The sequence below is a fragment of the Odocoileus virginianus genome, chromosome 1 (genome assembly GCF_023699985.2).
Source record: "Odocoileus virginianus isolate 20LAN1187 ecotype Illinois chromosome 1, Ovbor_1.2, whole genome shotgun sequence".
NCBI lineage: Eukaryota > Metazoa > Chordata > Mammalia > Artiodactyla > Cervidae > Odocoileus > Odocoileus virginianus.
In genome coordinates, this window is record NC_069674.1 from 69,837,424 (window position 1) to 69,860,629 (window position 23,206).

Sequence of the window (23,206 nt, forward strand, 5' to 3'; positions counted from 1 at the left end):
GTATTAGAGAGTTTTAAATGGAAATTGATGGGGAAATTGCATATTGAGAATACATAGTTGAGAAGCTAATTTGTTCCTTTTTAGCAGTAAATAACTTCAGCTTTATTTTGTCTAAATGAATTAGGAATGAAATATCTTAAGTTGATTACTCTCATACATTGTTTCAAGCTGCCTATTAAATCAGCAAAACAGATATAAAACATTTTGGATTATTCAGGGAAATAATATTATATTCCCTGCATTTTAATTTTATTCCTAATAAATAATTATAATTTGCAGCATAATCCCAATAGTATTATCATAACACTGAACAAAAATTTAATCTTTCTTAACATGTTTGGTTTTCTAGCTAAAGGGTTTAGCATGCATTTACAAAGTTCAAGCAAGTAGTTTTACATATTGAAATTTAGAATTTTTTTCTATCTCTCAGGTCAGAAAGCTTTGTAATTTTTGGTGTGTGGTAGACATTTATCTTTTATCAAGTGAAATAAAAATGCATATAGTTTTATTTCATGTATACCCACATCTTAATTCACTATCTTTTTGATAGTTTATCTTTAAAACCTTTTTAAGTGTATTTATGACTTATTCTTTAAAATTTGGGTTAAAACATGTTAGTAGTAACTTATTAATCTATTTGAAATTTCTTCCTTAAATGTTAATACTGTTTAAAATATTGATTCATGTCACATTTTTTAACATGGAAGGTTCAAATCTTATATTATGTAAATGTTTTGTGAAAGTACTTTTAAAATTGGTTTTGACACTGCATTTTTTTAAATGAGGTTCTAGATAAAGCCGAGTATCTAAGAGATATGGAAGCAAACCTTTTACCTGGATTTCTTAGATTACAAGAATTGGTAAGTGATGTGTGAATCTTTTTCCCCTATGGCCTAATCAGTAGATATGTGTTGTCAGTTTTTTATTTTTGCCTATTTGATAGCTGAGAAATAATCTCTTAATATAAATTTGATGTACATTTCTCTATTATGAGTGAAGTTGAGGATTTTTTCAAAGTTTTAATCAATTTGTGCTTTGATCACACTTGTTCTTCAGTTATTTAGCTTTTATTTTTGATGGTGGAGTGGCTAACACTACTTTCTGTTAAAAGATTTTAGGTGTTTACTGGAATAAATGGTGGGACAGGGCTAGACTTTGAACTGTCTGCAAGAATTTAAAAATTTTCTTTTTATTTCAGAAATATAAAATAGAATGATAGGTCTGCTCTGGATCATCTGACATTCTGTCTCATGGCCACTCAGTTATTGGAACCAGCTTTGTGTTTCAACTTAAAATCGTGTTGGCACTGAATAATATTGATTCTAATTGTCATGGCTTCATTAAAAAAGAAAGAGATAAATTTACTTTGTATCAACATACGTGTCAGGTGAAAACCAAATAATAATACAACAGTAATGGCAACAACAGATAGTAGTTTATAGTAGTTTGAATAAAGGAAATCAGTGAGAGTTCAGTTTTCACCAATACCAGTTGGTATAGGAATACTAAACTCAAAAGGCTATTTCCTGTTAGTACCATATTGATGAAGTGAGCAAAGATTTAGTTTAAGCAAAACAGTAATGTTCATCATATTCAAATAATGTTAATTTAAGTTTTATTTGCTTTATAGTCTTCTATTTACCTTATAAAGATTGGTTTTATAACTTTATAAGTACCTTGAACATAAGTAGTTTATACCTACTTAGTTTTATGTCTCTACTATTTAAGTATAATATTAAGGGACATTATAATAAAAATTACTGGTTGGGGCATAGACTTGGATTACTGTGATATTGAATGGTTTGCCTTGGAAATGAACAGAGATTATTCTGTTGTTTCTGAGATTGCATCCAAGTACTGCATTTTTGGACTCTGTTGTTGACTATGATGGTGACACCATTTCTTCTCAGGGGTTCTTGCCCACAGTAGTAGATATAATGGTCATCTGAGTTAAATTCACCCATTCCAGTCCATTTTAGTTCACTGATTTCTAAAATGTAGATGTTCACTCTTGCCATCTCCTGTTTGACCATTTCCAACTTGCCTTCATTCATGGAATGTTATTCCAGGTTCCTATGCAATATTGTTCTTTACAGCATCAGACTTTACTTCCATCACCAGTCACATCCACAACTGGGTGTTGTTTTTGCTTTGGCTCTGTCTCTTCATTCTTTCTGAAGTTATTTCTCTACTGATCTCCAGTAGCATATTGGACACCTACCGACCTGGGGAGTTCATCTTTCAGTGTCCTATCTTTCTGCCTTTTCATACTGTTCATGGGGTTCTCAAGGGAAGAATACAGAAGTGGCTTGCCATTCCCTTCTCCAGTGGACCACATTTTGTCAGAACTCTCCATCATGACCTGTCTGTCTTGGGTGGCCCTACAAGGCATGGCTCATAGTTTCATTGAGTTAGACAGGGCTGTGGTCCATGTGATCAGTTTGATTAGTTTGCTGTGATTGTGGTTTTCATTCTGTTGGCTCTATGATGGATAAGGATAAGAAGCTTATGGAAGCTTCCTAATGGGAGAGACTGACTGAGGGGAAAACTGGGTCTTGTTCTGTTGGGCGGGGCCATGCTCAGTAAATCTTTAACCCAAATTTCTGTTGCTAGGCAGGGCTGTGTTCCCTCCCTATTGTTTGACCTGAGGCCAAACTATGGTAGAGGTAATGAAGATAATGGTGACCTCCTTCAAAAGGTCCCATGCATGCACTGCTGCACTGAGTACCCCCAACCCTGCAGCAGGCTACTGCCAACCCATACCTCTGCCGGAGACGCGTGGGCACTCACGGGCAAGTCTCTTGGAGTTACTGCTCCTTTCTCCTGGGTCCTGGTGCATACAAGGTTTTGTTTGGGCTCTCCAAGAGTCTGTTTCCCCAGCCCTTTTAAGTTCTGATGGGTTTATGGTGGGGTTAGTGGCGACCTCCTCCAAGAGGGCTTATGCCATACCCAGGTCTGCTGCACCCAGAGCCCCTGCCCCTGAGGCAGGCCACTGCTGACCATACCTCTGCAGGAGACACTCAAACACAGTTGTGTCTCAGTCTCTGTGGGTTCTCTGGACCCTGGTGTGCACAAGGTTTGTTTGAACCCTCTGAGTGTCTTTGGCGGGTATGAGGTTTGATTCTAAATGCAGTTTCTGCCATCCTACTGTGTTGCTGGGGCTTCTCCTATGTCCTTGGACGTGGGGTATCTTTTTGTAGTGGGATCCAACATTCTCCTGTCGATGGTTGTTCAGCAGTGAGTTGTAATTTTGGAGTTCTCACAGGAGAAGATGAGTGCACCTCCTTCTGCTCCACCATCTTCCTCACCACATCGTTCTGCTCCTTGTTGCTGGTGAGCTGGACTTTGCTGCTCCTGAGAAATCTGTACACAGGTCAGGAAGCAACAGCTAGAATTGGACATGGAACAACAGACTGCTTCCAAATCAGGAAAGAAGTACATCAAGGCTATATGTTGTCACCCTGCTTATTTAACTATATGCAGAGTACATCATGAGAAATTCCAGGCTGAATGAAGCACAAGCTGGAGTCAAGATTGCTGGGAGAAATATCAGTAACTTCAGATACGCAGATGACACCACTCTTATGGCAGAAAGTGAGGAAGAACTAAAGAGCCTCTTGATGAAAGTGAAAGGAGAGTGGAAAAATTGGCTTAAAACTGAACATTCAAAAAACTAAGATCCTGGTATCCAGTCCCATCACTTCATGGCAAATAGATGGGGAAATAATGGAAACAGTGAGAGACTTTATTTTTTGGGGCTCGAGAATCACTGCAGATGGTGACCGCAGCCATGAAATTAAAAGATGCTTGCTCCTTGGAAGAAAAGCTATGACAAACCTAGACAGCATATTAAAAAATGTCTTTTCACCTTGCTTATAGTTTCCTTTGTTGTGCAAAAGCTTTCAAGTTTCATTAGGTCCCATTTGTTTATTTTTGCTTTTATTTCTGAAATTCTGGGACGTGGGTCATAGAGGATCCTGCTGTGATTTATGTCGGAGAGTGTTTTGCCTATGTTCTCCTCTAGGAGTTTGATAGTTTCTGGTCTTACATTTAGATCTTTAATCCATTTTGAGTTTATTTTTGTGTATGGTGTTAGAAAGTGTTCTAGTTTCATTCTTTTACAGGTGGTTGACCAGTTTTCCCAGCACCACTTGTTAAAGAGGTTATCTTTTTTCCATTGTATATCCTTGCCTCCTTTGTCGAAGATAAGGTGACCATAGGTTCGTGGGCAACCCAGATGCCCATCAGCAGACGAATGGATGAGGAAGCTGTGGTACATATACACCATGGAATATTACTCAGCCATTAAAAAGAATTCATTTGAATCAGTTCTAATGAGATGGATGAAACTGGAGCCCATTATACAGAGCGAAGTAAGCCAGAAAGATAAAGACCATTACAGTATACTAACACATATATATGGACTTTAGAAAGATGGTAACAATAACCCTATATGCAAAGCAGAAAAAGAGACTCAGATGTAAAGAACAGACTTGTGGACTCTGGGAGAAGGCGAGGGTGGGATGTTTCAAGAGAACAGCATTGAAACATGTATATTATCTAGGGTGAAACAGATAACCAGCTTAGGTTGGGTACATGAGACAAGTGCTCAGGCCTAGTGCACTGGGAAGACCCAGAGGGATCGGGTGGAGAGGGAGGTGGGAGGGGGGACTGGGATGGGGAATACATGTAAATCCATGGCTAATTCATTTCAATGTATAACAAAAACTACTGTAATGATGTAAAGTAATTAGCCTCCAACTAATAAAAAAAAAAAAATAAAAATAAAAAAAAAATAAAAAAATAAAACAAAAAAAAATAAAATAAAGTAAAAATAAAAAATGGAGACCTTACTTTGCCAACAAAAGTCCCATCTAGTCAAAGCTGTGTTTTTTCCAGTAGTCAGGTATGGATGTGAGAGTTGGACTATAAAGAAAGCTGAGTGCTTTTGAATTGATGCTTTTGAACTGTGGTGTTGGAGAAGACTCTTGAGAGTCCTTGGACAGCAAGGAGATCCAACGATTCCATCCTAAAGGAGATCAATCCTGGGTGTTCATTGGAAGGACTGATGTTGAAGCTGAAACTCCAATACTTTGGCTGCCTGATGAGAAGGGCTGACTCATTGGAAAAGACCCTGATGCTGGGAAAAATTGAAGATGGGAGGAGAAGGGGATGACAGGATGAGATGGTTGGATGGCATCCCCCGCTCAATGGATATGAGATTGAGGAAACTCTGGGAGTTGGTGATGGACAGGGAGGCCTGGCTTACTGCAGTCCATGGGGTCAGAAAGAGTCAGCCATGACTCAGTGACTGAACTGGTAATAAAAATTAAATATTTGGGGAGATGGTGCCTAGGGCCTTTCCACCTTTAACAGTTAAATGCATTACTCAAATTTGAGAAACTACTAAAAGTTCTAAACTGATTGCCACTGAAATCATTGTATGCTTAAGATTGACTCCTAAAATCCACTTTTACTAATAGTCTTGGGGGGCAGATGTGGAGAGGACAGGAGAAAAGTAAATATAACTCTTGGTGACATATCCTGGAAGTCTTCTCATGCAGTCTAGCCTCTCCCAGTTTGATTATTTCTTGGTAGTTTACTACTGATACCAGAGATCTGTCCTCATTGAGTAGAGGTCTCTTCTTCTCTTTGTTTTTGTTGTGTTGTGTTGAGTTTGTGGGATTTATTTTTGTTTTTGCATGTATTCATCCACTGTTTCCCATTGCTTTGTTCACGGACTCCTTCTCTGGTAGCCAGAGTGCATTCTTGCTGTCCTCTCACCTTTCAGTAAAATTTACTTCCTTATTTTCCCCTGTGCCTAGTAATGGTGATCATGTATCCCGCCACAGTAGTCAGGCCATTCACTTTTTTTAGTTTTATTTATGGAAACTGTATGAAGAAAACGAAACGATTCATGGTAAGCTCAGCTCCACCAGAAAAGAAAATTGTTTTGATGTTTATGAATACATACTTGATTTTTAAATGTGTATGTCATTGAAAAGAAATACAGCCAAAGCATTTCCCACTTTTTATATTAAATACTTACCAGAGTAAAATGAAGTTTAAATTATGATAGATATCACTGTACTTGAAAGTACTTTCAGATGAACAGATGAGAACCAACTTAAAGTCCTTTTAGACTGTTAATAGCCTATATTTTTTTAATCTCTCAGTATTTTTTTAGCTGACTTTATAAAATGCTTTTGGATAATCATATTTTAAAGCGAAAGCAGCTCAATGCTTTGTAATCAAGATTGTGTTTAGAGCATGCCCTTTTATCACTATAGAAATCAGGAATTATTAAAAATTAATAAGACAAAAAGTATTTGAAAGTAAATATTTTCTCTTTCATGAAGATGCTACACTTTCTATGGAGTCATTAATTTATTGAACTTAAACTTCTTTGTTAGCCAGAAGTATATGTCTATAAATAATGAAAATTTGAGTATAAGATTACACATGTTAGAAACTATAAAAGTAAATCACCATCAAAGAATAGTAAGAGATTAGTCCTAAGAATAGTTAGAGAACAAAACAGATATCATATCTGTTACTCAACTTAGGAGACATCCCAAAGAACATGGGAAGAATTAAAATTTGTGTTAGAGAAAAAAAATAAAATTTGTATTGGGAATGTAGAGGTGTCTACAGATAAATTCTAGCATTAAAATTAGCATTCATGGCCACTTGTAGAAGGATAACATACACACTGAGTTTGGTCTCTTAGTGTTATTTCTAGAATATTATAATTTCAAAAGATGTCTGTTTACTTAACAATGGTATTTTGGATACTCATTCTTGTTTGTGTTTTTAATGTAAGCTCATCATCTTCAACAAATATATTCTTTCCTGTGGGTACTATAGCCATATCAATTTTCCTTTTTTGATTTATTATTTAAGTGTATGATTGCTTTGAAAACACCCATAAAAAGGTCTTATTTTAATCATTCAAGCAGATGTGTTTCTTAATTTCTATAAAATAAGTCCTGTGACTGTGCTAGTGTTACATGTAACTGAATTGTCAATTAACCTGAAAGTTTTATGGAAATTCTAAGTAATTATGTAGGAAAATTTGCATATAAAGATGAGCTCCTTGATTAGGTTTTCTAAATATGGCCTATTAATATGCAAATAATTTGCCATATATTAGAACTTTGCTGGATTTATTTTGAAAGAAAAATTCAAATGAAATTATTGTTCTGATTAAGAATTTTTAACACAAGTTTCCTTTTATTTATCTCTCTTTTACAGACTGACAGAAATGTGACTGTTATCTTTCTCAGTGAAATTGTTTGGGAAAAGTTTCGTCCAAATACCGGATGCTTTGAACCATTTGTCTTGTATTTCCCTGATTATAGCATAGGTAAAATTGAATACATTGTTTTGACTAACGATACTCAGTAAAATATTTTTTTGTTACTTAAAAGATTAAGCTAGCATGTTCAAATGAGAATACTTTGATGTCTTAATCTATTAGGGTTTGCTGCCAATCTCAAATAAATGTATTTCTGCACTTAATAGAGGTTTTATTTTGGAACTATGAGAGGTGGTTCTCTTATAATTACTTTTTTTTTAGTGAGCATTTCTCACATATTTATGCTAATGGTGTCTTTTCAGATTTTTCTAGTCAGGATAGTACGATATATATGTTGTGATTATAATATCCTTACAAGTGAAACTCAGACTAAGTTAGCAAAGCACATTAAAATTGTACTGAAATGTTCATATACCATGTACTTGAGTTAAGTACTACCAAGAATGTATCTTTTAATTTTGTAAATCTCATTTTTCATTACAGTAACTTTTACAGTGGCAACTGCTAGTCCTTATTTTTGTGTGTGTGTGTGCTTAATCTTAAATTTCGTAGATCCTAATGATTTTTATCTTTGGAAAAGCACGATAGCTTTTTGTGTTTCTGAGTAGTTTTGTAGATTAATACTGTGCTGTTACTGTACAAATATACTTCTGATTCAAAGATTATAACTTAAGCATAAGGTGGTTAGAGGCTCTGAAAAAGATACCATTCCTTGACCTTGGCTTCAAAACACTGTCCCTTTGAACTAATAGTTATAAACATTGATTATATTAAGATCAACACAGTTTTGTCTGTTTTCACAAGAACAGCAGTCAAATAACACCTCCTGCCTTTGCTAATTAACTGAGATAGAAAAAAGAAGCCCAAAATAGATGAAGGGAGCCCTTATTTTTAATAGGGCTATGAAAATCACAAGGAGAAAAGGGTAGGAAGAAAATAAAGATTTCATTAAAAAATTTCTTTGTACTTAATGTCATGACTGTTAGATGTTAAAGTTTTTCATGACCTATTTTAGGTTTAAGTACTGAAAAATTATTTTAAAATGCTAGTTTTCTAGTGAAGTTGAAATTAAAGTATGCTATCATGAATTGTAGAATTTGATTTTTTTTTAATTAGGATGTAAAGCAGCAGAGATGGAGACAATTTGAGGACATAATTAAAGTGATCTTGTTAATTTTTAAAAGTATAGGAAAGTGTCGATTTTTGAAAAGTATGATACAGAATCAAGTTCATCTAGTTATGAAATTTTAGAGACTTTAACATACCATTTTTTTAAAAAATTCAAAAGCACCATCACACAAGAAAATGTTAAAAAAGAAGTATTAATTGATAAGCCAAATTATAGTCAGAATAAGTAAGCATGGAACCTGGGCAAAAGGATAATCTTAGTGCCTGAGTCATCCAATCATAACTTGATACATATGTCATCTGAAGGACTATGTTATCTAACCTTCAGGACACCCTTTCCTCTTAGCAGTATCAGGGGACTAATTTGGATTTCTAGTTTTCTGCTCTCTCCCACATGCAGACTGCTCATCTTTTGGTAATGCTTTTTTTTTTTTTTCCCTTCAGTTGGATTATAGTACAGTTAGTCAGGTTCTTAGTATAGTTATTGGAATAGCTAAATTCCAATCAATTGGAATAAATTATACTGTGCTCTAGTAAACAATCTGAAAATCTCAGTGACTTATAATTTCCCACCTCACAACCTTTGTGCAATTTTTATCCTACACTTTACATATACTACTGTTTGGGCTTTACAGAAATGAAAAGGCAAGGTGGAAAATATCTTTTATCGTGTACCCTCCTGGATATTTGTTGAGCTTTTTGGATAATGAACGTATAGTTTCAACTTTGGAAAATTTCAGCGATTATTTCTAAAAATATTTCATCTGTCCCCTCTGCTCCCCACATGTTTTTCCAGGGCTGCCATTAAATGACTGTTAGATCTCTTGATATTGTCCTGCTGAATCTCTTATTTATTCATTTAAACATTGGATCTTTTTTTCCTTAGTGTTTTATTTGGTTTAGCTTTTTTTCTGTGTCTTCCGAGTTCACTGACCTTTTTCTCTACAAGCGTCTTCGTCTGCAATTATCCAATCCAGTGGATAAAAAGAAAGAGAAAAGGCAGAGGAGCCAAAGGTCAAATTGCCAACATCTGTTGGATCATAGAAAAAGCAAGAGAGTTCCAAAAACATCTACTTCTGCTTTATTGACTACACCAAAGCCTTTTGATTGTGTGGATCAAACAAACTGGAAAATTCTTCAAGAGATGGGAATAGCAGACCACCTTACCTGCCTCCTGAGAAATCTGTGTGCAGGTCAAGAAGCAACAGTTAGAACCAGACATGGAATAACAGACTGGTTCAAAATTAGGAAAGGAGTACATCAAGGCTGTATATTGTCACCCTGCTTATTTAACTTATATGCAGAGTACATCATGCAGGATGCCGGGCTGGATGAAGCACAGGCTGGAATCAAGATTGCCAGGAGAAATATCAATAACCACAGATAGGCAGATGACACCACTCTTATGGCAGAAAGTGAAGAACTAAAGAGCCTCTTGATGAAAGTGAAAGAGGAGAGTGGAAAAGTTGGCTTAAAACTCAACATTCAAAAAACTAAGATCCTGGCATCCGGTCTCATCACTTCATGGCAGATAGATGGGGAAACAATGGAAATAGTGAGAGACTATTTTTTTGGGCTCCAGAATCACTGCAGATGGTGACCGCAGCCATGAAATTAAAAGATGCTTGCTCCTTGGAAGAAAAGCTGTGATCAACCTAGACAGCATATTAAAAAGCAGAGACATTACTTTGCCAACAAAAGTCCACCTAGTCAAAGCTATGGTTTTTCCAGTAGTCATGTATGGATGTGAGAGTTGGGCCATAAAGAAAGCTGAGTGCCGAAGAATTGATGCTTTTGAACTGTGGTGTTGGAGAAGACTCTTGAGAGTCCCTTGGACTGCAAGGAGATCCAACCAGTCCATCCTAAAGGAAATCAGTCCTGAATGTTCATTGGAAGAACTGATACTGAAGCTGAAACTTCAATACTTTGGCCACCTGATGCGAAGACCTGACTCATTTGCAAAGATCCTGATGCTGGGGAACATTGAAGATGGGAGAAGGGGACGACAGATGATGAGATGGTTGGATGGCATCACAGACTCCACTGACTTGGACATGAGTTTGAGTGAACTCTGGAGTTGGTGGCGGACAGGGAGACCTGGTGTGCTGCAGTCCATGGCATCGCAAAGAGTTGGACACGACTGAGTGACTACTGAATCCAGTGGAATTTTTCTTTATAGATCTCATTATGCTTTGTTTTTCTTTATTTTCTTGAGCATATGAGCATGTTTTTTAATAGTTGTTTTAATGTCCTTGTGTACTAATTCAATTACCTCTTTCATTGCAGTGGTGTTTCTATTGACTGATTTTTCTCTGTTATGGATATCCATTATACTTTGTCATGTGCTTAGTAATTTTTGATTGAATGATATTAAGTTTTTTGTTCCTGCATGTTGGACTTTTTTCTGTTAAGCATTTAAATCACTTGAAGATATGTTTGACCCTCTTGAAGTTATTTTTAAGCTCTTCTGGAGAGAGGGTTCAGGGCTAATTTTAGTTCCACTTCTAAGATATTTCTAAGTCCTTTTGGGTTCTCTGCTGAATGCTCCATATATTTAGTATAGTTTCTCTATTCTTACTGGTGGAAAAATGAACAGATTCCCTGTCCGAACTCTGGAAATTGTTTGACTTACAGCTTTCCAATAATTGTTTTTTTCCCCAGAAGTTTTTCTTGCTTCTTGTTCTGGGCTTTTACTCTGTCTATGCATGTAAATGTTGGCATTCAGCTAAGAATCAAGGGCAACCCTTAATGTAGATTTCTGGGGCTCCTTCTCTGCATAGTGTCCTTCTCTCATGAACTTTACCCTGTGTATTCTAGTACCCTTAGCTTTCTCTACTCCCACTTCTGTCTCAACTCACTAAGATTAATGGGCTCCTTTTGCAGCTCTACTGTACCACTATTGTAAAGGTTCCTCTAATTAGAAAGCCTGGCTGATGGTAAGACTCACCTCATTTCCCTTTTCTTGTATTAGAGTTCTTGGCTACCTGATGTCTGAAAATAGTTGTTTTCTATATTTTACCAGTTTTTAGTTGTTTATCTATAGAAGAGTATTTCTGAACTGGAAATACTCCCTCATGACTGGAAGCAGAAGTCCCTCTTTCTTCCATCAGTCCAGTTATCTGTCAGCTTTTATATATAAGTACCTTTATCTCCAAGTTTTAAGGCACTTTTTACAAGTTTTTAGTGTATCAAATATTTATGTTTTAAAAACTTGGTAACATTAAATTTAAAATTGCTATTAGGTATAAAAATCCATAGGCTCCAAAGTCAAATTTTGGACTTTGTATGTTTTTTTCCAGTGGTTGGGATATAAAATTGCAGGTCTAGTAACAATCTCTATTTAGAATTCCTTCAGAATAACATTCTAGACATGAGAATAGGCTTTAAAATGATATTTTGGGAAGGGGGACTTTGTTTATTTGGTTTTTGGCATTTTCTTTTGGCCAACTGCCCTGTTTAGCAGATGCTATTTAATATAACTATTTCTGAATTTCTGTATATTAGCACCTATTGATAGACCACATATATTGTTATGTACCTGACTGACTGTGAGGAATAAGAGAACAGTTAAAGTCAAGGTCTGATGGTAAATGGCAAAGTAAAAATACTCAGAAGGATTCTTAAGAAAAAATGAAATTGACGATCAGAGCATTCCATAAGAATTTTCACTTGAAAGTATTGTGATAGCCTTGAACCCTGTGGAACTAGGTTTACAGTACTAGTCTTGGTCAAAGAGCTCTTAACTGAGAAGTCTAAAGAGACCATTGTATCAAGAAGTCAGAGGGAATTGCAATAAGGAATGACTGACTGATTCAGGTGCTATAAACTGGGAAATTTTGAATAATAGATGGTTTCTTTTTAGTTTTAACTGTGCTTCTACAATACTACATTTCTAACAGAATAAAATATAAGTTTAGGATTATAAAGGCTTCCCTGATAGTTCAGTTGGTAAAGAATCCGCCTGCAATGCTGGAGACCCCAGCTCGGTTCCTGGGTCAGGAAGATTTGCTGGAAAAGGGACGGGCTACCCACTGCAGTATTCTTGGGCTTCCCTTGTGGCTCAGCTGGTAAAGAATCTGCCTGCAATGTGGGCCACCTGGGCTCGATCCCTCATTGGGAAGATCCCCTGGAAAAGGTTCCCACTCCAGTATTCTGGCCTGAAGAATTCCATGGACTGTCCATGGAATCAGGAAGAGTTGGACATGACTGAGCAAGTTTCACTTTCACTTAGGATTCTAAACATGTGATACTGTATAAGAGTAAGATAAAAGAGAAATAAAGATAACAAAGTTGTAGGAAGAAAACCCATTTTATAAAAAAGGGAATGACAAAGTAAAGATGAAGATTTTCATGAAAAACTTCTTGAATTGTTTTCATTTTGCAAAAAAATGAAGAGCATTTTTCAATTTGGTGGTGATTTATATAGTACCCTTTGTTTTTACTTCGCTGATTTATGTAATTGGAAAAATAACTGAAGCCCATATTTTTTTTTGCTCTTGATGTTGCTTTGCTTATTATAAGGTTCTTGTGATATTCTTTAGATGTCATTTCTTAGTATATATGTCAGGTAAACTTTTCTTTAGTTGTCATTTCTTAGTATATATGTCAGGTAAAATTTAGTAATTTTTTTAGAGCATTAGATTCATGATTCTTTTACCTCAGTTTCAAAACTTGTATTACTTTTACATTTTAATCTTATAACTGTTTTATTATTCCTGATAATTGCTGAACCTCCGTGTTTATTGTTTAAACCTGTATTATAAAATGCTAGAAGATACGACTAGGGTGCTAGGTCAGTCATTCTGTTCATTTATGTCCCGTGAACAGGGAACCTGCAGAAGATCCTATCTCATGATCATCCTCCAGAGTATTCAGCTGATTTCTATGCTGCCTACATTAACATTCTTCTTGGAGTTTTCTACACTGTCTGTCGAGATTTGAAAGAGCTCCGGCATCTGGTGAGTTCTCATTTTGCTTAAATAAAATGTACATCTTTTATGTAGAAAAGGTGTGAGATAGGCTAGAAGCTAAAAATTTATTCTACAAATAGAAATCTGTAGGTTAGTACAAGTTTTGACCTTATCTGAAACCTTTCAGTCATCTTTAGTTGTTTGCTTTCATATATCCTTAGGAGTGTGTTTTTGATTTCCTCCTTTCTCTTTCTCTAATCACAGATAATTTTTATTAAAATTACAATGAAGACTAACAGAGAGGAGGTGTGAAAACTATAAATCTAATTTTTTTTAACAATTGTTTTTCAGGTTTTTGTATTAATATGTATTGATATTACCAGGGCTTCTCTGGTAGCTAAGTCAGTAAAGAATCCACCTGCAGTGCAGGAGACCTGGGTATGATCCCTGGGTTGGGAAGATCTCCTGGAGGAGGGCATGGCAACCCACTCCAGTATTCTTGCGTGGAGAATCCCCATGGACACAGGACCCTGGCGGGCTGCAGCCCTTGGGGTCGCAAAGAATAGGACATGACTGAGCAGCTAAGCACAGCACATGTATTGATAGTGGTCTGAAATCTAGATGCACTTGAATATGGTCAGAAGGTTTACTTAGGTCTTTCGTTAGCCACTAACCTTGAGTTAGCAATCTTTATATAAAGGATTACTTTGAATTTATATAAAAGGTTACCTAACATTTTTTTAAACATTAGAATAGCTGTTTATACTTCATAGGCAGTTTGGAAAATGTATTTAATTTTCGTATTTAACTTAATTTTGATCTTTCTTCTTTGGTTGTGTGGATCCAAGAGGGAGAAGGCAAGAATATCTGGTTTCTTAGAATCTTTTATTAATACTTAAGATCTTATCTCCATGTAACAAGATGGTAAAATATCTTAAGGTTAGAAAATGGAACTTTCGAAGGAACAGTTTCTCTTGATATATTTTCTTTGCTATGCTCTTTTCTTTGCTCTGAAAAATATTGCTTAGAGGGCTTCAGTGTGTATTTGAGATAGAATATAGGAGAAATTGTGTTCACATTTAGTATATTTTTGGAACTTTTAAATTGTAGGCCTCTTCTGATTTAGATGTAGATTTGCCAAGTGTCTTCTAAGTAGGCAACAAAGCAGAGACAAACTGTTCTCGCTCAAGCTCATCACTAACACCTCTCCAGAAGCTGAATGTCTGACATTCCTGGCGACAGAGGGAGATGACAACAAAGGGGCTTACGGGGCGGGGGGCGGCGCGAGGGTCAGTGTGCAGTTCCTGCGCGAGGTGGAGTCGGGAGTGAGCACTCTCCTCTGTCCTTCCTGCGAAATAACTTGTTACCTTTCCTTAACTCTGATGTCCTTGAATCCTTTGGGTATCAGTGCTAGCAGTCTTTTCAAAGTAGGTTATTATAAAGTACAAGAAGGAAGAATTATTTGGAGAAACTATTTGTAGGAAAAGAAAGTGTTAAATCTAAATATGGTTTTTATAAATCTAAATATGGTTTTTATAAAGTCCTTTGGGTTTCACTGAGGAATGATTTTATTGAGGGACGAGATTACAACTTTTTTTCTTGTTATTGTTACATTATATTCAAAAACTTGAAACTTGAAGTGTGGTTTAAGTCTTTATTACTACTAGTGATACTAATAAATATAAGATCTTTCAGTATTGGAGAAAAAACAGTATAGTGTCCTTATTTTTCTGCATATGTAGAATGTAGGATAATAAACATATTTTCCAGTTTCCTTTGAATGGATACTTTTGTTTCAAAGTTTGTAAGTGGCACATTTCTTGAGAATTTGATAAATCATCTGCAAAATATTCTTTTTAAGCATCTTTTATATGTGTGTACTTTCAAATCTGCTTTGGGGATTGTTGCTGCTGCTGCTAAGTCGCTTCAGTCGTGTCCGACTATGTGCGACCCCATGGATGGCAGCCCACCAGGCTCCCCCGTCCCTGGGATTATCCAGGCAAGAACACTGGAGTGGGTTGCCATTTCCTTCTCCAGTGCAGGAAAGTGAAAAGTAAAAGTGAAGTCGCTCAGTTGTGTCCGACTCTTAGCGACCCCATGGATTGCAGCCTACCAGGCTCTTCTGTCCATGGGAATTTCCAGGCTTGCCATTGCCTTCTCCTGGGGATTGTTATGTTACTTTATATCTAGAAGTCAATATATTAGGTGGGATTTAGCCAATTAAGGAATATTTTACATGTTGTATTACTGTTGTTATTGATAATTATGGTTTTTATTGTTGTAATAAACTATGATAACATTTTATTTGGGCAATTATATTGAAGTAAATTTGCTTGAATCCTAACAAAAATTTTACTTGAAAAATAATTTCTAATTGTGGTAAATTTTTTTTCTCTTTTTGTTTATAGGCAGTACTTAATTTTCCTAAATATTGTGAACCTGTGGTTAAAGGAGAAGGTAACTATAATTTTACTGTAATAATTTTTCTTTTAAAAAAATTTCTGTAGGATCTAAATTATTGAAATTTTCTCTTCTTTGGGGTAGCAGGTGAACGTGATACTCGCAAGCTCTGGAGAAACATTGAACCTCATTTGAAGAAAGCCATGCAGACTGTTTATCTCAGAGAAATATCAAGGTAATTTTTTATTTGTTATATATGTTGTTTCTGTATCTTTGTTTAGAATATTCGCTAATGTGTCCACATGTTTTCTTATCTACTTCACGTTGGGAAAAAGTTCTTGTGAATTTTGAATCATTTCTTACTATTTTGGGAAAGAGAAACAATTTTTAGTCAGTAATGTTACACAAGGCATATTTCTTATAATTGTTAATTTTTTAAAATCTGGAAAGCTACAGGAAAATCAGTTTCAGCTTTGTTTTTAGTTATGTTAGATATTTGAATGGCATAATGAAAAATTGAGTATTGAAGTGCATAAATCAAGTCATAAATCTATGTTTGTCTGTTCATAGTAATGAAACGACTCAGGAGACATGATTGCGCAGACATAGTATCGTGAGAAGAACAATGGTTTTGATTTCCAGCTTAACTATTTTCTACCTTTTGAGGTATTAACAACTTACTAAAACCTCTAGACTTCAGATCCCTCTTCTAACAATCCTTAGAAGATTTCAGTAATACATGTGAAAGTGATTTGTGATACAAATAAGAAAGCCTTATGGATGTTAGGTTTAGTCTACATTGCAAAGCAACATAGATTTAAAAACATCAACACTTTTGTCTTTTTTCACTTGCTAATCAATTTTATCATTTTTCTTTTATGAATACCTTAATCTATAACTACTTTGTGTTTGATTTAATTAGCCAATTAGAAGATTTTAATATTAATAGTTTCTGAATAAACAGAAACATTCCAAAGATATTTAATCCTTTTTTTAATAATAAAAAGTCATTTGATGAAAGTTTTTGGAAGTCACAGAATAGAAAAGCTTGTGATCTGATCTTTCAAAGGTAGAAAACTTTGGGTGGTTGTTGAAGTGACTCTTCAGGGCTTCCAGTTTTGCACAGGGTGGCGGCGGCCACCTGAGTCCAGTCCTCCCCACAGAGACCACGAAGGAGAGCAGATGAAGCCGCCCTCCCCTAGAAGTCTGCTCTGCTGGCTCTGTGCTGAAGGGTCCGTCTGCCAGTGCCGGGGCCCCGGGAGGTGCAGATTCTGTCCCTGGAGCAGGAAATGTCAGTCCACTCCAGAATTCTTGCCAGGATAATCCCATGGACAGTGGAGCTCGGTGGGCTATAATCCATCGGGTTGCAAAGAGTCGGACCTGACTGACTAGGCATGCATGCCCATGCTACAGAGTTAACTACGAGTTTTAAGTTATATGTAAATAGTGAAATAAACAGTCAAAGCCAGCAGAGCCAGCTCTGGGGCTGAAGTGAAAAGCTAAGCAATGACTGTAGGGAAGAGAGGAGAGGACAGTGGGGGCAGGGCACGGGGTTGACATGTGTCCTGAAATGCAGATGTATCACCTCTGGAAAGAGAGTCCAACTCTAAGTGAGAAAATACTGAGAACAAGTGAGGTCTGAGCATTGGCTATTGGAGAATCAAAAGGAAATGTTTCAAGAGTATGGAGACAAGAATTAACAAAGCAGTTTCGGGAAATGACTGTTTTTGAGGGTGATTTGGAAGGACATGATATCTCCTGTCTGCTTGGTTGTAAAGAATGAAGTGGAGTGGGTGAGATTAAGGCAAAAAGGTAAGCTGCTTACCAAGGAAGGTGAATCTGTAATAAAGCAAAACAATAAGTGAGGAACATTTTCAAGAAACTTGAGGAGAGAAGAAGTATAAGCCAAGGAAATTTATATCCAGCCAACCTGTCATTCAGGTATCGTGGCTACAGATAAACAGTGTTAAATGTGTAAGAACTCAGGGAACGCTATATTGATAAGCACATTCTGAAAAATCAGTGCAATGGAGATGCCTAGGGAAGCTTTAGCAAAAGGATTGATGGGCACTACATTTGATTAATTATAGGTCAAAACTGAAAGATGGGAACAAGGGTAGAAGAATACTGTGTATATAATCATATTCTCTGACAGGATGGGAATAACACAATTACAAGGTTGAAATATGGGAAGAGAAGAGAAAGAGAAAAAGCAAAGTAGAATAAACTCATGGTTTGCTGTATAGGTAAAAGGTGACATCAGAATAGTTCAGAACTTAAAATTATTAAAATAAAATTACAGAAGTCTCACACCCTATTATGCCTTTCACTTCTTTCCTAATCACATAGGTAATTTCTAATTTTTCTCATCATCTTTCACAAGTATGTCTGTATATACATATATCACTATATATGCAATTAATATGTAACCTATAGTATGTTTAAATATAGATCATAGAAATCAGCATTGCTAATTTGATCTCCTGCTTTACTGAGGCACTCTGAAAATATTGTTCTTTATTGAGGTGTACCCATTTGTGTTTATTGATAGGAAACATATGTTTGATTATCCTTGATTAGTTTGCAGAATCTCTTATGTGATTATTTTCTGTGTCTTTTTGAAAACAAAATTGGTATTTAGGGCAGTTTGCATTTTTGTTCCAGCTGTTTACCTTTATAATAATAGCACATATTAATGCTTGTAGTTCCTTTTTTATCATACTGTGACATAAAGGGCCAGTGAGGCTCTCCCAACAGTGTAATAGAGAAATGACATTCTAAGCCTGGTGATATCTCCTGGTCCATTTGAAACTACTTTCCTGTAAATGACTCAACTATTTTCCTTGCTACCTGTCATTCACACATGTATAATAACAATTTTTGCTAAATTAAATCAACAGTATCAGTTGGTGCTTTTTGATAACTGTATAATTGTGATCAGAAAAAAGAGGTTTTTGAAAAAATTAACATCTGGGTTATTGATATGTAATTTTATATTGTTCTAATGTACACTAAGTGATTTTGTAGCGGTACCATCATGTGTATATTATTTGTCTTGTTTATAAGGTAATTAATGTATTTTGTCAAATCAAAACAAAATTTTGTTTTTCTAGGGCTTTAAGTATAGTATATTGATTTTATATATTTTCAATCCATTATTACCCTTCCATTTTTTTTTCCAGTTCGCAATGGGAAAAGCTACAGAAAGATGACACAGATCCAGGACAACTGAAAGGTATCAAAGAAAGTGTTGAGACAGTTACCAGAGACACTTCTTCGATGATTACTCGTAATCAAGATACTAAAGTTTACACTAAAGAGCATTAGTAGTGTTATAAAAGACAGTTTACAAGCTACCATTATTTATTTATTTATTTGCTGTATCACAGTATCTTAGTTCCCCAACCAGGGACCAAACGTGGTCCCTGGCGTGAAAGCACTTAGTCCTAACTACTGGACCACCAGGGAATTCCCACAGGCTACCATGATATTTTAAATAATGATTTAAGCTACCATGATATTCTAATTACTGATTTTCTTTTAAGCAGTACTGCAATATAATGGGAGGAAATGAAGTTTGAATACCAGTTTTCTATTTTTTACATGTTGGATTATATCATATGAAAACCAAGCAGTTTATATTTCTTTAAATGGTTATATTTAACCAATCAATTGTATACATTTTATCTCAGTGTATATGTATTCCTTGAGTTTTATGGAATAAAATTCAATATTATGTTAATTTAGTTTGAGGATTACATTTCATTTGGTTATATTTTGAAAGCTTTGTGCTTTTGTTTCCTTTAAAGAAACCATTACCTTGGGTTTATCCCAGTAGAATTACAGCTGATCCTTGAACAACATATATTTGAACTGCAGAGGTCTACTTATAACACAGATTTTTTTCAGTAAATATATTGTAAATTTTTTGGAGATATTCAGCAATTTGGAAAACTGCATAGCCTACAGATATCAAAAAGAAATTAAGGAAAAGTTAAGTATGTTATGAATACATAAAATACATATAGGTATACATATACAAAATATATGTTAACGGACTGTTGACATTATCATTAAGGCTTCCATTCAGCAATAGGCCATTAGTTAAGTTTTGGGGGAGTCGAAGTTATATGCAGATTTTCTACTGTATAAGAGTGGGATGTCACAAATAGCCTCCATTATTTAAGGGTCAACTTTACTTTTATTTAGAAACAACAGCAACAAAAAAAACTATCCAAAATATTTTGCGTCAGTAGCCGGTGGTGGGGAATGTGGTATGGAATGAGGTGATACTGAGATTCTGTTTTGGTTTTTAAATGCTTGAGATACTCTACAAATGATTTTCAGTTGTGTGCTGTAATGAAAGAAATAGATGCAGGAGTTAAAAATCTGCAGTAATTTGTCTGCTCTACTGCCTATGTGACCTTGGGACCAACTCAGTGTCTTCATCTAAAATAGAAAGAATACCTACCATTAAATTACTGCAGATATTCAAAGATGCTTAAGTAAAGCACCTAGCACAGTGTCTTCCACATGCTAGATATTCAGCAAATATCAGATTCCATTTTCCCTTCCCCTAAAAATCATTGCTGCTTGACTGACTGCTGTTTTATTTATCCATTCATTCTTTTGTATAAGGTACTGTAAGGATACAAAAAAACATTAAACTTATCTCCCTCAGTAAACACTGAAGCTTAGTAAGAAATATAACTTATGTTTAATTAATTCTTTATATAAAGTTACATGGACCATAATATATATGAAGTGAGAATTCACAGTAGAGGTAAATTTTCTGTTTTGGTGTGGTAGGGGAACATCAGGGAACGTTTAGTGGAGTGTAGCTTTGAAGGGCAGGATGGATAGGATTTAGACTTCATGTAACCGTAAGCAGAGCATATCATTATAACACATAACTGAATGAATAAAACATATCATTAATATTTGCCCCTACCACCATCATTATCATGGCATTTTAAGGTCAGGACACTTAAAAATCTTTTGACTACAGGATACCATATGGAAGTCAATACATAAGTGAGAAAAGATATGATACTTAAAATCTAATGGTAACCTGTTAAATACTTCATAAAAGTATTTTGTTGTATAGGTCTTTCAGCATATACTCATGTGGAACTTCCGTACTACTCTAAATTTATCCTAATTGCTGCATACCTCGCTTCTTATAATCCAGCAAGAACTGACAAGAGGTTTTTCCTTAAGGTAATCATTTTTTTTTCACTTTATTTTTGAAGAAATAGGGAATATTTTGAAATTCCTCAACTCCTATAAATTTATAAGGGACAGAGATTAGAATAAGAGATTGGTATCCTTAGGGTTCATTCTTTAAAGATTTTGTGTTTCTTTAATCATTTATCCTTTGTTTCTCACTTCACCTTTGCCAATCAACAATGTTAACTGAGAACTTTCTTTAGGATATTAATGAATGAATGCCACTTTTGGGGTGGAGACGTGATGGAGCAAATGAGCTAAAAAAGATGTATTAGTGTCTAGTAAGATTGATATGATAAACAACTTGCAAGAAGTGTTGAGGAAAGAAGGCTTCATGGAGGAGGTGGCGTTGGTTGCTGAATTCTGAAAGACAAATTAATCTGAAAATGACAGCAAAAAACAGACACGTCTTTTCCTGAAATGAATATAGGTAATAAAATCCACAGGCCTTCAGAACTTTATCCATCAACAGAGCATTCTTCACACTTAACAAACTTCTAAACAGAGTTTCTTTGGAATGCATGAGCCATTTCTTCAGTCACCTTCCACCTAAGGAAAGACCAACTCTTTTTTTCCATAATGAACTTAGCTGTTCTTCCCCATATAATCACTTGCTCTCTTTTGCCAATTAATTATGTCAGCTGGGTGAAAAATATCCTTGCAACCAGATACATTTTGCTGCACATCCTAGGCATGTACAGTTACAAGCTAATTAATAAAAAATTCAGTCAAATTGAACTTTTCTTTCCAGATATTGGCTGCTTTTCCGTCTAACTCTCCAATCTTTTTTTACATTGATTTCTCCATCTAGAATTCCTTCCTCTCCAATCTCTGAATGCTTGAATTCCACCTATTCATTTTTTTCCCCCCTTGAATCATTTATTCTTTATTTCTCACTTTAAGATAACAACCTAAGTGGGTGAGCTAGGTAATTTTCACAGAGGAGTTCAGTAATAATTATACATTTAAAAAAGAATAAATAGGTTTTGTTAAAAATAAGAGAGATGGGAATAATTTAAAGGGTGGTAACTCCTTTATTATTCTAAAGTTCCTATTATAGTATCATATGCTCCATACACTGTTATCTGGAACATTCAGGAGTCTTTGCATGTATATTAATTGGAAAGAAATCTCATTTTAGAATTGTTTTCTTTTTGAAAAACTATGCAATTTGACTTATTAAATGTATTGTAATACATTTGTATCTATTTCCTTTTTGCCTGTCTCTACCACTAGTCTTTCTTGTAAAGAGGGCAAGGACTGCCATCTATTTTTTTTCTCCACTCTTAAATCCAAGTGCTTAACTAAATGCTGTCAATTTTATGTAAATTGACCACTTACCTTATAGAATGAATGAAAACTCATTAATCTTTGTAAGTCTTACTTTTATAGAAATAAATGTGCTGTAATAAATCAATATAAGTTCTTTAGGAAGTATCACTTTTAAAACCTCTTTACATGCAAAGGTAATCTTGTACACGATCAAAATGTGGTTTTAAAAGTCTATAATATGTTGATATTTTAAGGTGATATTTTAGGCAATAAATAGAATAAAATAATAAAGCCCAAGATACATAAATTAGTATTGTTTGTACCATGTTTTAAACAAATTGTGCTTTCTGTTTTATGGAGTCCTATCTTTTATCTTAAAAATTATTTATCTTAATTGCAGCATCATGGGAAAATCAAGAAAACCAGTTTTTTAAAGAAACATGAAAAGGTAATTTCTCTAATGAAAAAATTTATGAATTTAGGATATTATTAAAAGTAGGTAAATGCATAATTTATTAGCCATTTGACTATCAGAAGTTACTTGTATTGATATGGCACCATCATAATGTAATAGTATTTTATTATGTAGAATATGGTGATTGGGGAGGCACAATTCAGGTGAGCTGGTTCTAGAGATAAAAGTGAGTTGACAAAATTTTTTTCTTAGTGAGTTAATAGATGAAAAAGTTCACACTGGAATTTTCAGTTAAATATAGCATGTATTCCTCTTGTCCCCTTTGAAATACCCACAGATATGGCGTTGAAGAAGTTAAAAAGGTAAAACTAAGAAGGTCTAAGCAGATCAGAGATCTATAAAATTTGAAGTTGGCTGGTAGATATATGTACAGGTGACGAAGCAGATCAGGGGCTTCCCGGGTTGCTCAGATGGTAAAGAATCTGCCTGCAATGCAGGAGACCAGGTTTCGACCCATGGGTTGGGAAAATCCTC

At 35.2% G+C, this 23,206-nt stretch overlaps 1 protein-coding gene across 3 annotated transcripts in view; it reads left to right on the forward strand.

Moving 5' to 3' along the window:
• ORC5 (origin recognition complex subunit 5) overlaps nt 1-23,206 on the forward strand; it is a 71,217-nt gene that overhangs the window by 10,404 nt on the left and 37,607 nt on the right. For 2 of the 3 annotated variants that reach the window (XM_070469600.1, XM_020906663.2), the window contains exons 4-11: nt 786-860; nt 7,255-7,366; nt 13,274-13,404; nt 15,765-15,813; nt 15,901-15,991; nt 18,939-18,991; nt 20,864-20,976; nt 22,658-22,705. In XM_070469600.1, coding sequence (XP_070325701.1) covers nt 786-860; nt 7,255-7,366; nt 13,274-13,404; nt 15,765-15,813; nt 15,901-15,991; nt 18,939-18,991; nt 20,864-20,976; nt 22,658-22,705 — 672 coding nt within the window. The remainder of the gene's footprint in view (nt 1-785; nt 861-7,254; nt 7,367-13,273; nt 13,405-15,764; nt 15,814-15,900; nt 15,992-18,938; nt 18,992-20,863; nt 20,977-22,657; nt 22,706-23,206) is intronic. The other variant, XM_070469590.1, reaches the window with a different exon arrangement.